At 50.6% G+C, this 15,405-nt stretch overlaps 1 protein-coding gene across 2 annotated transcripts in view; it reads left to right on the top strand.

The window, feature by feature from the left end:
• The first annotated feature begins 1,473 nt into the window (after positions 1 to 1,473).
• The window catches only part of LOC136621670 (uncharacterized), a 508,529-nt gene continuing 494,597 nt past the window's right edge, over positions 1,474 to 15,405 (top strand). For both annotated transcript variants that reach the window (XR_010791257.1, XM_066597321.1), the window contains exon 1: positions 1,474 to 1,732. Coding sequence is in view for 1 of the 2 variants with exons in the window: in XM_066597321.1 (XP_066453418.1) it covers positions 1,666 to 1,732 (67 nt within the window). In the remaining variant the exon portion in view is untranslated. The remainder of the gene's footprint in view (positions 1,733 to 15,405) is intronic.

Raw genomic sequence — 15,405 nt, 5'->3', positions numbered from 1 at the left:
CCTCTCTCCAGGACTGGCAGGCCTCTGTCTATATTCTGGATGCTGCTATATTCTTGTGTGCGTCCCTCTCTCCAGGACTGGCAGGCCTCTGTCTATATTCTGGATGCTGCTATACGCTGGTGTGCGGCCCTCGCTCAGGACTGGCAGGCCTCTGTCTATATTCTGGATGCTGCTATACGCTGGTGTGCGGCCCTCGCTCAGGCCTGGCAGGCCTCTGTCTATATTCTGGATGCTGCTATACGCTGGTGTGCGGCCCTCGCTCAGGACTGGCAGGCCTCTGTCTATATACTGGATGTTGCTTTACGCTGGTGTGCGGCCCTCGCTCCAGGACTGGCAGGCCTCTGTCTATATACTGGATGCTGCTCTACGCTGGTGTGCGGCCCTCGCTCAGGCCTGGCAGGCCTCTGTCTATATTCTGGATGCTGCCATATTCTGGTGTGCGTCCCTCTCTCCAGGACTGGCAGGCCTCTGTCTATATACTGGATGCTGCTCTACGCTGGTGTGCGGCCCTCTCTCCAGCACTGGCAGGCCTCTGTCTATATACTGGATGCTGCTATACGCTGGTGTGCATCCCTCTCTCCAGGACTGGCAGGCCTCTGTCTATATTCTGGGTGCTGCTCTACGCTGGTGTGCGGCCTCGCTCCAGGACTGGCAGGCCTCTGTCTATATTTTGGATGCTGCTCTACGCTGGTGTGCGGCCCTCGCTCAGGACTGGCAGGCGTCTGTCTATATTCTGGATGCTGCTATACGCTGGTGTGCGGCCTCGCTCCAGGACTGGCAGGCCTCTGTCTATATACTGGATGCTGCTATACGCTGGTGTGCGGCCTCGCTCCAGGACTGGCAGGCCTCTGTCTATATACTGGATGCTGCTATACGCTGGTGTTCGTCCCTGTCTCCAGGACTGGCAGGCCTCTGTCTATATTCTGGATGCTGCTATATTCTGGTGTGCGTCCCTCTCTCCAGGACTGGCAGGCCTCTGTCTATATTCCGGATGCTGCCATATTCTGTTGTGCGGCCCTCGCTCAGGACTGGCAGGCCTCTGTCTATATTCTGGATGCTGCTATATTCTGGTGTGCGGCCCTCGCTCAGGACTGGCAGGCCTCTGTCTATATTCTGGATGCTGCTATATTCTGGTGTGCGGCCCTCGCTCAGGACTGGCAGGCCTCTGTCTATATTCTGGATGCTGCTATACGCTGGTGTGCGGCCCTCGCTCCGGACTGGCAGGCCTCTGTCTATATTCTGGATGCTGCCATACGCTGGTGTGCGTCCCTCTCTCCAGGACTGGCAGGCCTCTGTCTATATTCTGGATGCTGCTATACGCTGGTGTGCGGCCCTCTCTCCAGGACTGGCCGGCCTCCGTGTGCAGCCAGGAGGCAGCTGCTGCTTTCAGTTTCGTTCAGCTGCTCAGGCCTCTCCCATCACGGAGCGAGAAGACAAAACTTCCTGTATAAACAAACATCAGCTGATAGTAAACGGAGAGGACAGTCAGCAGGCAGAGGATTAATGGCAAGATGTGCGCAGCGTAATATATAGAGCTGGTGGTGCTCTCCTATCTGGAACATAATTGTTTAAAGACTTAAAAAACACAAAAGGAAACAGGATTTGGATTTTGGGGAAGTTTGCAAAGAAATCTGTTTACACATCTAATCACTCACAAATAGGGAAATGGACCGTGATTATGTCGCTGTTACGGTGACCGCTGACTCCGAATCCTTCCCCGTCATTTTTCCAGGTACTTTTCTTGACTCTATTACTTCCATGTGAATGGCATTTACTTTTGTTTTGCTTCAGTTTCTGCTGATTTATCGCTATTTTGCATAAAAATGAGAGATGAAATGTTGTAATGTAAATGCAGAGAACTTCGGTTACAAAGAGTAGACTGGGGACTGTGGCTGGATTTGATCAGGTCAGCATCCTTGATCACTGGGTTCTCGGCCTACCATGTTGTGGACTCAGCAGGTTCAGAAAAATAAAGGAATTATTCCGCCAGCATGCAACACTAGTCACAACAGAGGTCTGACTACGGGTTTGGATGCGGAATTGCAGGCAGATCTAAGCCATTGTGTATTCCGCATTCAAATCCGTAGGTAGTCCGTGGATTTTGGTGCAGAATTTAACACAGCTTGTAGTGTGACCTGCAGGCTAATTCCACCCATGTGAAAGGTTCCTTAAGGCTCTTTAAAGGGGTTGTCCCACGCCGAAACGGGTTATTTTTTTTTTCAATAGCCCCCCATTCGGCACAAGACAAACCCGATGCAGGGGTTTAAAAAAAAAAAACGGATAGTACTTACCCGAATCCCCGCGCTCCGGTGACTTCTTACTTACCTTGCGAAGATGGCCGCCGGGATCTTCACCCACAGTGGACCGCAGGTCTTCTCCCATGGTGCACCGTGGGCTCTGTGCGTTCCATTGCCGATTCCAGCCTCCTGATTGGCTGGAATCGGCACACGTGACGGGGCAGAGCTACGAGGAGCAGCTCTCCGGCACGAGCGGCCCCATTCAGAAGGGAGAAGACCGGACTGCGCAAGCGCGTCTAATTGGGCGATTAGACGCTGAAATTAGACGGCACCATGGAGACGGGGACGCTAGCAACGGAACAGGTAAGTGAATAACTTCTGTATGGCTCATATTTAATGCACGATGTATATTACAAAGTGCATTAATATGGCCATACAGAAGTGCTAAACCCCACTTGCTTTCGCGGGACAACCCCTTTAACCATTTCCAATCCACTGTCTGACGTCTAAAGACATGATTTAAGGCTGTACAGCTACAATGTTGGAAGACATCCGTTGGGGTTTTCTTACTGTATATTGCCAGCCTCTCTGCTGTTGGAGGCTATCCAACGTGTCATCTCATGCAGTACTGGCTTTAGCCCTCAGATGGCGTCGTTTTATAATGACAGAAAAAGAGTAAGCCCCCTAGGAAAACCAGGATACAAATTGGATTGGAAAGGGTTAAAGTGCGGCCAGTTCTCTGACAGCTATAATGGAGCTGATTGACAAATAGCAGGTCGATTTATGCTTGTTCCTGCCGTTCATATGCAGCATAGGGTCACTGGTATGGGGATGGCCAATCATTACTATGGTCATTGATCCATCCCTATACAAATAGCATTTGCTAGCAGCTTACAGCCCTGATTACACTGCAGGGAAGATGCAATACCAACGAGTGAGCATTTTTGTGCTCACATAGAATAGCCCATCAGGCAATGAAGTAGCATTTACTCATTTATCAGCTGATTATGGGCATATTTAAATGGATCTATGATTGGGCCCAAATATTGACCCATGTTAAAGGGGCTAAAAGGGGTATTTCCATCTTTACTTTGAATGGCCGAGATGGGATACTTGACCTTCTGTTTCCAACCAACTATTCGAAGTAGTTGGGAACTTTTTCTATAGCTTTCATTGAAGTGACTGAGAGCTAAGGAAACAGTGTAACCCAGCATGCTACACTGTTTCTGTAACTGGAACAATTATGAAAACAGCATAGCAAGCTGTGCTGTGTTGTTTCTATAACTCCTACTCAATTCAATGAAAAAGGACTCTATTGTATACGTGAGTTATTCTTAATAAAAACAGAGGAGTCAACCTTAGAAATACGTCTCGTGCCTCTTCAAGAAAAGGGATTGCGCCTACAACCCCTTTTTTTCTTACATTTATTCCATGTATTTGCATGTCCTCCTTGGAAGGTGTGACATTTTGTGGTCTGGCTGCACCCTCTTAGACTCATTAAGAATCGATTAGAGATGAGCGAGCATACTCGTCCGAACTTGATGCTCGTTCGAGTATTAGGGTGCTCGAGATGCTCGTTACTCGAGACGAGCACCACGCGGTACTCGTCTCGATTAAACGAGCACTGACCATTGAATTCAATGGAGCCGGCAATACAGCCGGCTCCATTGAAAGCAATGGGCTGCCAGCGAGCGCGGGATGAATTTTTGGGAAGGGCTTAAAAATATAAGCCCTTACCTGAAAATCATCCTTAAGGGTGCGTTCAGACGAGCGTGTTTTGGTGCGTGCGTACGCACGCACAAAAACACACTTGTATTTACAACACTGCATTCCCTGTGGTGTGTGCAGATGTCTGTACTTTGCAGGTGCGTGTCTGCAAAGATAGAACATGCGTGCACCATAGGGAATGCACGCATTGCTTTCAATGGAGCCGCGGCTACTGCCGGCGGCTCCATTGAAAACAATGGCCTGCTGGCTCCCTGCATTCCTTTTCAGGGAAGGACTTTACATATAAGCCCTTCCCTGAAAAAGAAAGATTTTAGTGTAAAAAAGAATAAAAATGCAGGCATTCTCTTCAATGGAGCCGCTGCTGCTGCCGGCGACTCCATTGAAGACAATGGTCTGCTGACACACCTGAATTATTTTTCAGGGAAGGGCTTTACATATAAGCCATTCCCTGGAAATGAATTAAAAGTGATTTAAAAACCAAAAAAAATAGATACTCACCTCCCTTCAGCTGCCGAGGCACAGCTGCGTCTTCTCCTGCAGTCCCCTGCACTGTGGTGCTGAACTGCTGATCTATCACCAGCCGGGGATTTAAAATCTCCCCGAATGAATGACAGGTGAGAGCTGCCTGTGATTAGCGGAGCACCTCAGCCAATTACATTCAGCTCTTTCAGCAGGCGCAGATTTTAAATCCCCGGCTGGTGATAGATCAGCAGTTCAGCAACACAGTGCAGGGGACAGCAGGAGAAGACGCGGCTGTGCCCCGGCAGCTGAAGAGAGGTGAGTACCTATTTTTTTTTTTTTTTTTTACTATTTTAAAAGGCTTTTCAGGGAAGGGCTTATGAAGCCCTTCCCTGCAAAGCCACTAACAGCTGTCGGGGCTCAGCGGGGACTTCTGCCGCTGTCCCCGGCTCTGTAGCGCTGCTGAGCTATCAGCAGCTGGGGATTTTAAATCCCCGGCTGCTGATAGCTCAGAACTACAGAGCCTGGGACAGCGCTAGAAGTCGCAGCTGAGCCCCGGCAACTGAAGGGAGGTGAGAATTGTTTTTTTTAATTTTTTGCACTAATTTAAATGGCTTTTCAGGGAAGGGCGTATGAAGCCCTTCCCTGAAAAGCCATTGACAGGATGCCAGCAGCAGGATTCTCTACCGCAGCTGTCATGTGTGACAGCTGCGGTTGAGAACTGAAGAATTCCTTTTGCTGCATCTGCCACAGATGTGGCAGATGTAGCAGCAGGGAATTCTTTTAACCAGCGGGGGGGTGAAGGATACATCTGCCGCATGCGGCAGATGTGTTCTTCATGCCCGCGGGGGTCACAGCAGCGGCGGAGAGGTACGTTTTAATTTTATTCTTTTTTTGTTTTGCACTAAAATGTTTCTTTTTCAGGGAAGGGCTTATATTTTTAAGCCCTTCCCAAAAATTCATCCCGCGCTCGCCGGCAGCCCATTGCTTTCAATGGAGCCGGCTGTATTGCCGGCTCCATTGAATTCAATGAGCTAACATTGTTCTTCTCTGCCATAGCTGTTACAGCTGTGGCAGAGGAGAACGATCTTAATGCTGACATAATTTTTTATTTTTACACATTTTAGGATGATTCTCAGGTAAGGGCTTATATTTTTAAGCCCTTCCCGATAATTCATCCCGCGATCGCCGGCAGCCCATTGCTTTCAATAGAGCCGGCTGTATTGCCGGCTCCATTGAATTCAATGGGATGACATCGTTTTTCTCTGTTACAGCTGTGGCAGAGGAGAACGATCTTTATGCTGACAGTGGGGGGGGGGGGGGGGTTGGGGGGTCTCACTGTTGCCACTATTGTGGCTTAATAGTGAGACCTCGGAGCCCGAAATGCAGCCCTGCATGTTGCTCCTCGCCTGCCCTATCCATTTCTGTGTTTTTTTACATGACTCTGGTGATTTGCTAAGATTTTCACAAATGAAAACCTTAGCAGAGCACCAGTCATATACAAAAATGCTCGAGTCGCCCATTGACTTCAATGGGGTTCGTTACTCGAAACGAACTCTCGAGCATCACTGAAAGTTCGACTCGAGTAACGAGCACTCAAGCATTTTGGTGCTCGCTCATCTCTAGCATCTATCTATCTCATTCCCATATATACTGTGTTTCCCCAAAATAAGACCCTGTCTTATATTAATTTTTGCCCCAAAAGAGGCACAGGGTCTTATTTTTAAGGGGTGTCTTATCCTCACCGAGCATACGCTGTCCAGGTCCCTATCGCCGGTCTCCGGCAGGCTTCCGTGTAGTCCTCAGCACCGACATGGCATCTCTTGCTAGTAACAGTGCTTGAATACCCTGCCTCCAGCAAGAGATTGCTCTGATTGGTTCGCGAGTGCCGCCTTAGCCAATCAGAGCCAGCGCTCAATAAACCAATCACAGCCATTCATTGAATCCATTTATATACACTGACATTTGTTAAACAGACTTTCAGTACAGAATTTGCAACAGATGCGCTACCTGTGAACATGGGCCTAAACCAGTACACGGGCTTCAATAAAACCAATAATTAAGAAAGTACATCAAAGTCAAAATATTAGAAGTAATTTGCAATCTTTATTAGAGATGAGCGAACGTACTCGTCCGAGCTTGATACTCGTTCGAGTATTAGCGTGTTCGAGATGCTCGTTACTCGAGGCGAGCACCACGCGATGTTCGGGTTACTTTCACGTTCATCTCTGAGACGTTAGCGCGCTTTTCTGGCCAATAGAAAGACAGGGAAGGCATTACAACTTCCCCCTGCTACGTTCAAGCCCTATACCACCCCCTGCAGTGAGTGGCTGGCGAGATCAGGTGTCACCCGAGTATATAAATCAGCCCCTCCCGCGGCTCGCAACAGACGCGTTCTGACAGAGATCAGGTAAAGTGCTGCTGATGCCGGAGCTGCTATAGGGAGAGCGTTAGGAGTGATTTTAGGCTTCAAGAACCCCAACGGTCCTTCTTAGGGCCACATCTGACCGTGTGCAGTACTGTTGAGGCTGCTTTTAGCAGTGTTGCACAATTTTTTTTTTTGTATATCGGCCGTGCAGAGCATTGCGTCCTCAGTCTGCAGTTATTTTACAAAGTATAGGGCCAGTACTGGTGAGGCAGGGAAAGAGATATCCAGGCTATATAGGCAGTGGGCTTTTTCAAAAAAATTGGGGAAAAATACTATTTTTGGGCTGCCTGTGACCGTCTTCAGTTTACTGCATGTCTGCTGGGGGTAGTAGTCCTAATTAATACGCAGCTAAGTGTTACAGCAGGCTTGCGCAAAATTGTTTCCTGGGTCTGCTGTCTCTGCTACATCACCGCCGTCATCCCGCCAGAGGGAAACAGTATACATAATATTATACGCTGCCTACAGTATCTGTCTGCTGGGGCTAGTAGTCCTAATTAATACGCAGCTAAGCGTTTCAGCAGGCTTGCGCAAAATTGTTTCCTGGGTCTGCTGTCTCTGTTACATCACCGCCGTCATCCCACCAGAGGGAAACAGTATACATAATATTATACGCTGCCTACAGTATCTGTCTGCTGGGGGTAGTAGTCCTAATTAATACGCAGCTAAGCGTTTCAGCAGGCTTGCGCAAAATTGTTTCCTGGGTCTGCTGTCTCTGTTACATCACCGCCGTCATCCCGCCAGAGGGAAACAGTATACATAATATTACACGCTGCCTACAGTATCTGTCTGCTGTATCAGCTCAGCATTTTAAAAAAATAGAAGCAAAATACTTAAGGCCTACTACTGGCCTTTGGCCACTTGACTGCTTCTGCGCTGTGAATTCCACTAGCTCAGTCATACGCACCTACGTCTCACTACAGGCGTGCGCAAAATTGTTTCCTGGCTCTGCTGTGCGTTCCGTAAGGGAAGTCAGCCTCCAACCACAGGCCAATAAGCGGCACATTTAATTACAGCGTTCTGTTTCTGCACTATTGGTAATACAGCATGCTGAGGGGTAGGGGTAGGCCTAGAGGACGTGGACGCGGGCGAGGACGCGGAGGCCCAAGTCAGGGTGTGGGCACAGGCCGAGCTCCTGATCCAGGTGTATCACAGCCGACTGCTGCAGGATTAGGAGAGAGGCACGTTTCTGGCGTCCCCACATTCATCTCACAATTAATGGGTCCACGCGGTAGACCTTTATTAGAAAATGAGCAGTGAGCAGGTCCTGTCGTGGATGGCAGAAAGTGCATCCAGCAATCTATCGACCACGCAGAATTCTGCGCCGTCCACTGCTGCAACTCTGAATCCTCTGGCTGCTGCTCAGCCTTCCTACCAGCCTCCTCACTCCATTACAATGACACATTCTGAGGAGCAGGCAGACTCTCAGGAACTGTTTCCAGGCCCCTGCCCAGAATGGCCAGCAATGGTTCCTCTCCCACCGGAGGAGTTTGTCGTGACCGATGCCCAACCTTTGGAAAGTTCTCGGGGTCCATGGGATGAGGCTGGGGACTTCCGGCAACTGTCTCAAGAGCTTTCAGTGGGTGAGGAGGACGATGACGATGAGACACAGTTGTCTATCACTCAGGTAGTAGTAATTGGAGTACGTCCGAGGGAGGAGCGCACAGAGGATTCGGAGGAAGAGCAGCAGGACGATGAGGTGATTGACCCCACCTGGTTTGCTACGCCTATTGAGGACAGGTCTTCAGAGGGGGAGGCAAGTGCAGCAGCAGGGCAGGTTGGAAGAGGCAGTGCGGTGGCCAGGGGTAGAGGCAGGGCCAGACCGAATAATCCACCAACTGTTTCCCAAAGCGCCCCCTCGCGCCATGCCACCCTGCAGAGGCCGAGGTGCTCAAAGGTCAGGCAGTTTTTCACTGAGAGTGCAGACGACCGACGAACAGTGGTGTGCAACCTTTGTCGCGCCAAGATCAGCCGGGGAGCCACCACCACCAGCCTCACCACCACCAGCATGCGCAGACATATGATGGCCAAGCACCCCACAAGGTGGGACGAAGGCCGTTCACCGCCTCCGGTTTGCACCGCTGCATCTCTCCCTGTGCCCCAACCTGCCACTGAGATCCAACCCCCCTCTCAGGACACAGGCACTACCGTCTCCTGGCCTGCACCCACACCCTCACCTCCGCTGTGCTCGGCCCCATCCACCAATGTCTCTCAGCGCACCGTCCAGCCGTCGCTAGCGCAAGTGTTGGAGCGCAAGTGCAAGTACACCGCCACGCACCCGCACGCTCAAGCGTTAAACGTGCACATAGCCAAATTTATCAGCCTGGAGATGCTGCCGTATAGGGTTGTGGAAACGGAGGCGTTCAAAGGTATGATGGCGGCCACGGCCCCGCGCTACTCAGTTCCCAGTCGCCACTACTTTTCCCAATGTGCCATCCCAGCCCTGCACGACCACGTCTCCCGCAACATTGTACGCGCCCTCACCAACGCGGTTACTGCCAAGGTCCACTTAACAACGGACACGTGGACAAACACAGGCGGGCAGGGCCACTATATCTCCCTGACGGCACATTGGGTGAATTTAGTGGAGGCTGGGACAGAGTCAGAGCCTGGGACCGCTCACGTCCTACCCACCCCCAGAATTGCGGGCCCCAGCTCGGTGCTGGTATCTGCGGCGGTGTATGCTTCCTCCACTAAACCACCCTCCTCCTCCTCCTACGCAACCTCTGTCTCGCAATCAAGATGTGTCAGCAGCAGCACGTCGCCAGCAGTCAGTGTCGCGCGGCAGGGCAGCACAGCGGTGGGCAAGCGTCAGCAGGCCGTGCTGAAACTACTCAGCTTAGGAGAGAAGAGGCACACGGCCCACGAACTGCTGCAGGGTCTGACAGAGCAGACCGACCGCTGGCTTGCGCCGCTGAGCCTCCAACCGGGCATGGTCGTGTGTGACAACGGCCGTAACCTGGTGGCGGCTCTGCAGCTCGGCAGCCTCACGCACGTGCCATGCCTGGCCCACGTCTTTAATTTGGTGGTTCAGCGCTTTCTGAAAAGCTACCCACGCTTGTCAGACCTGCTCGGAAAGGTGCGCCGACTCTGCGCACATTTTTGCAAGTCCCACACGGACGCTGCCACCCTGCGCACCCTGCAACATCGGTTTCATCTGCCAGTGCACCGACTGCTGTGCAACGTGCCCACATGGTGGAACTCTACGCTCCACATGTTGGCCAGGCTCTATGAGCAGCGTAGAGCTATAGTGGAATACCAACTCCAACATAGGCGGCGCAGTGGGAGTCAGCCTCCTCAATTCTTTACAGAAGAGTGGGCCTGGTTGGCAGACATCTGCCAGGTCCTTGGAAACTTTGAGGAGTCTACCCAGATGGTGAGCGGCGATGCTGCAATCATTAGCATCACCAATCCTCTGCTATGCCTCTTGAGAAGTTCCCTGCAAAGCATAAAGGCAGACACTTTGCGCTCGGAAACAGAGGCGGGGGAAGACAGTATGTTGCTGGATAGTCAGAGCACCCTCATGTCTATATCTCAGCGCGTTGAGGAGGAGGAGGATGAGGAGGATGAGGAGGAGGGGGAAGAGACAACTTGGCCCACTGCTGAGGGTACCCATGCTGCTTGCCTGTCATCCTTTCAGCGTGTATGGCCTGAGGAGGAGGAGGAGGATCCTGAAAGTGATCTTCCTAGTGAGGACAGCCATGTGTTGCATACATGTACCCTGGCACACATGGCTGACTTCCTGTTAGGATGCCTTTCTCGTGACCCTCGCGTTACACGCATTCTGGCCACTATGGATTACTGGGTGTACACACTGCTCGACCCACTGTATAAGGAGAACCTTTCCACTCTCATACCCGAAGAGGAAAGGGGTTCGAGAGTGATGCTATACCACAGGACCCTGGCGGACAAGCTGATGGTAAAATTCCCATCAGACAGCGCTAGTGGCAGAAGGCGCAGTTCCGAGGGCCAGGTAGCAGGGGAGGCGCGGAGATCAGGCAGCATGTACAGCACAGGCAGGGGAACACTCTCTAAGGCCTTTGACAGCTTTCTGGCTCCCCAGCAAGACTGTGTCACTGCTCCCCAGTCAAGGCTGAGTCGGCGGGAGCACTGTAAAAGGATGGTGAGGGAGTACGTAGCCGATCGCACGACCGTCCTCCGTGACGCCTCTGCCCCCTACAACTACTGGGTGTCGAAGCTGGACACGTGGCCTGAACTCGCGCTGTATGCCCTGGAGGTGCTTGCTTGTCCTGCGGCTAGCATCTTGTCAGAGAGGGTGTTTAGTGCGGCTGGGGGAATCATCACAGATAAGCGTACCCGCCTGTCAACCGACAGTGCCGACAGGCTTACACTCATAAAGATGAACAAAGCCTGGATTTCCCCAGACTTTTCTTCTCCACCAGCAGACAGCAGCGATACCTAAACAATACGTAGGCTGCTCCAGCGGACAGCAGCGGTACCTAAACAATACGTAGGCTGCACCCGCGGATGGAAGCATTGTTCTCTATCGCCATCAAAAACGGGGACCTTTTAGCTTCATCAATCTGTGTATTATATTCATCCTCCTCCTCCTGCTCCTCCTCCTGAAACCTCACGTAATCACGCCGAACGGGCAATTTTTCTTAGGCCCACAAGGCTCAGTCATATAATTTTTGTAAACAATTTTTATATGTTTCAATGCTCATTAAAGCGTTGAAACTTGCGCCTGAGCCAATTTTTATTTTAACTGGGCTGCCTCCAGGCCTAGTTACAAATTAAGCCACATTAACCAAAGCGATTAATGGGTTTCACCTGCCCTCTTGGTTGGGCATGGGCAATTTTTCTGAGGTACATTAGTACTGTTGGTACACCAATTTTTTGGGGCCCTCGCCTACAGTGTAATCCATTTAATTTTTTGCCCACCTGCATTAAAGCTGACGTTACATCAGCTGTGCTGGGCACTGCAATGGGATATATTTATGTAACGCCGGTGGGTTCCAGGGAGCCACCCATGCTATGGGTCCACAGGGAGTTGTAACTGCATGTGTCTACTTCTAAAGAACCCCAGTCTGACTGGGGCATGTAGTGTGGGCCGAAGCCCACCTGCATTAAAGCTGACTTTACCTCAGCTGTGATGGGCAATGCAATGGGATATATTTATGTACCGCCGGTGGGTTCCAGGGAGCCACCCATGCTGTGGGTCCACAGGGAGTTGTAACTGCATGTGTCCACTTCTAAAGAACCCCAGTCTGACTGGGGCATGCAGTGTGGGCCGAAGCCCACCTGCATTAAACATGACATTACCTCAGCTGTGATGGGCAATGCAATGGGATATATTTATGTACCGCCGGTGGCTTCCTGGCACCCACACATGCTGTCGGTCCACAGGGACTTCACAATAGGGAGTTGTACCTGCCTGTGTCTATGAATTAAAAACCCCAGTCAGGTTGGGGCATGCAGTGTGGGCCGAAGCCCACCTGCATTTAATCTGACGTTGGCTCTGCTGTCCAGGGCACTGCAATGGGATACATTTATGTACAGCCGGTGGGTTCCAGGGAGCCACCCATGCTGTGGGTGCACACGGAATTCCCATTGCGGAGTTGTACCTGCCTGTGACTATTTATAAAAAACCGCGGTCTGACTGGGACATGCAGACACCTTGACAGAATGAATAGTGTGTGGCAGATAGGTTCCCCATTGCTATGCCCACGTGTGCAGCTCCTGATGGAGTTGGCACAGGATTGGATTTCTCATTGCTTCTGTACAGCATTGTGGGCTATCGCCCCGCCCCTTTTAAAGAGGGTCCTGCCTAGCCGTGCCAACCCTCTGCAGTGTGTGCCTGCGGTTCCTCCTCATGGCAGACGCACTTATAAATAGACATGAGGGTGGTGTGGCATGAGGGCAGCTGAAGGCTGCGCAGGGACACTTTGGTGTGCGCTGTGGACACTGGGTCATGCGGGGGGGGGGGGGGGGGTTGGGCAGCATGTAACCCAGGAGAAGTGGCAGCAGAGTGTCATGCAGGCAGTGATTGTACTTTGTTGGAGGTTGTGTGGTGCTTAGCTAAGGTATGCATTGCTAATGAGGGCTTTTCAGATGTAAAAATTGTTGGGAGGGGGGTGGCACTCTTGCCGCTATTGTGGCTTAATAGTGGGACCTGGGAACTTGAGATGCAGCCCAACATGTAGCCCCTCGCCTGCCCTATCCGTTGCTGTGTCGTTCCCATCACTTTCTTGAATTGCCCAGATTTTCACAAATGGAAACCTTAGCGAGCATCAGCGATATACAAAAATGCTCGGGTCGCCCATTGACTTCAATGGGGTTTGTTACTCGAAACGAACCCTCGAGCATCGCGAAAATTCGTCCCGAGTAACAAGCACCCGAGCATTTTGGTGCTCGCTCATCTCTAATCTTTATCATAAACTCAATAAAACTATTAAAATGAAATGAGAAGCCACATAACATAGACCCCATCCCCAAATACATATCTGCATTATGCAAATACAGTGTTGGTACCTAGATTCTATCCCATAGTGTACTGATTATACCAATGCATCAAACGTACACGAGTCACCTAGAGCAACAAATGTAACATAGTTTAAAGGGTTACTCAATAGCCAAACCTGAGCGGCTCGAGAAACATCTTGGGGAAGGGAGTAAGAGGTTTTAGACTACAGAGGAACTTAGTCGAACATCGTTAGCAGAACAGACAGGATGGATAGAGTGATAGGGGGAGATACAGGGAGGTGCAGCACTGTAGAGAGCATTATGGATGAGACTGATGAGTGGAATGATTTTTGACATTTGATGTTATCTACATTCACAAAATTCCCTTTCACTGCATGTTTTCCCCTAGATCAAACCATATTTGGTATACTGTCCACACCATTGCATATGAAATCCTAACCCTGGCTTGTCTAGCACTGATGATCATAGCCAGGATGGATTGGGAAACCAATGTAGCCCTGGAAGAAAATTAGAAAGTGGCCCTATATTGTAACTAGACCTAAACCAGCAACAAGTGGTATGGACACAAATAGGCACCAAACCGCCAGCTGCAACTATGTTGACTGTAGGAAGGAAGAAGCCTATGCGTCATACATAGCTCTCTGCAGCAGATTTCTACGAAGCACAGAACATATTTGAACTGGAGATATACAGAATATTAAGGTGCCACCTATTTTTAATCAATTAACCCTTTCCAATCCATTCATTTTTTCTCATCCATTCTCCCAAGCTCCAAATAAATTGGAGCTGGGGAGAATGGATGAGAAAAAATACATTTTCCCTTCACCCTCCTGAACTGACAGAGTTCAGGAGGGTGCAGGTGCTCACTGCACCGTGGGGGGAATGCGGACGTAATACTTCCTCATTCTCCCTTCTGTCTCTCGGCTCGGCGATCATGTGACCGCTGGGGTCAGGTGGCACCCAGCGGTCACAAGATCGCCGGGCCAGGAGGCAGAAGGGAGACTGCGGAAGTATTACTTCTGCATTCCCCCCATGGTGCAGGCTCCCGGCTTGACGTTCATGTGACCGCTGGGGGTCAGGTAACACAGGCGGTCACATGATCGCCGGATGGAATCTCTCTGCATTACATAGCACTAATTGAGTGCTATGTAATGTGTAAAGGAGAAGGCAGAAATGGTTAAAAACCCTTTCTGCCTTCTCCTCGGGAGTCCTTGATGAGGATCAGTGCAGGAGTGCATCTGCACCCGATGTGTCTGATGATCGCGTGCAGATGCACTCCTGCACTGCAGTGTCGGGCCTGTCCGGACATCGGAGCTGTGGAGGGAAATGATGATGTCGGGGCAGGCCCGACATTGGATCGGAAAGGGTTAAGCCTCTACGACATAAATGAACATCATAGACTTGTCTAAAGCCTCCATGAAGGATATTTATGCCACGGTCTCGTGCTCACATAATCACAGCACGGAGTCTGTTAACTCGCTGTAATGGCTAGGATCATAGAAAACTCTGATCTTGATTAGCGACCATGGCATCTAGAAGGTTAAACAGAGGGAGGGGGTCTCTCTCTGTTCACATCAGGCCCCTGCAAATGCAATTATGGGATGGCAATGAGTAGCCATGGCAGTCAGAGACCTAGGACAGGCCCAGGGCATGCCACAGCTGTATGCCTATTAGGCAGTGCCTTCAGCATAGCTTAACCCATTAAGGACCAGGCGCGGTAAATATACGGCGCCTGGTCCTGGGCTTAAAACCCCGCTGATAGTAAAATTACGACGGCGCTTTAAGCCTCTGTAATCAATCAGAGGAAGGATGGGTTATCAGCTGTTAGTAACAGCTGAAAACCCGGAGGAGAAGCCAGGACGGTTTTTTAACCCTTTCTGCCTTTTCCTTCCCCGAGTACACAGTGCTCAATGAGCGAGCGCTGTGTTCTAGAAAATGAAAGTAGAAGGGTTTTTTCCACTACGAGAGTCAGGGGGTCATGTGAATGGATCCCGGCAATGTAGAAAGTACAGTTGAAAGCACAAAAAGTTGTGCTATCGCTAGCGTATTTGCGCCTACGCTCGTGAGAAGGAGCCTTAATTTTTTTTGTCAAATAAAATGCAAATTGAATGA

Source organism: Eleutherodactylus coqui, chromosome 3 (assembly GCF_035609145.1).
Source record: "Eleutherodactylus coqui strain aEleCoq1 chromosome 3, aEleCoq1.hap1, whole genome shotgun sequence".
In the NCBI taxonomy this organism is placed as follows: domain Eukaryota; kingdom Metazoa; phylum Chordata; class Amphibia; order Anura; family Eleutherodactylidae; genus Eleutherodactylus; species Eleutherodactylus coqui.
Note: the sequence above shows the minus strand (reverse complement) of the source record. Positions and strands in the feature narration are given on the sequence as shown.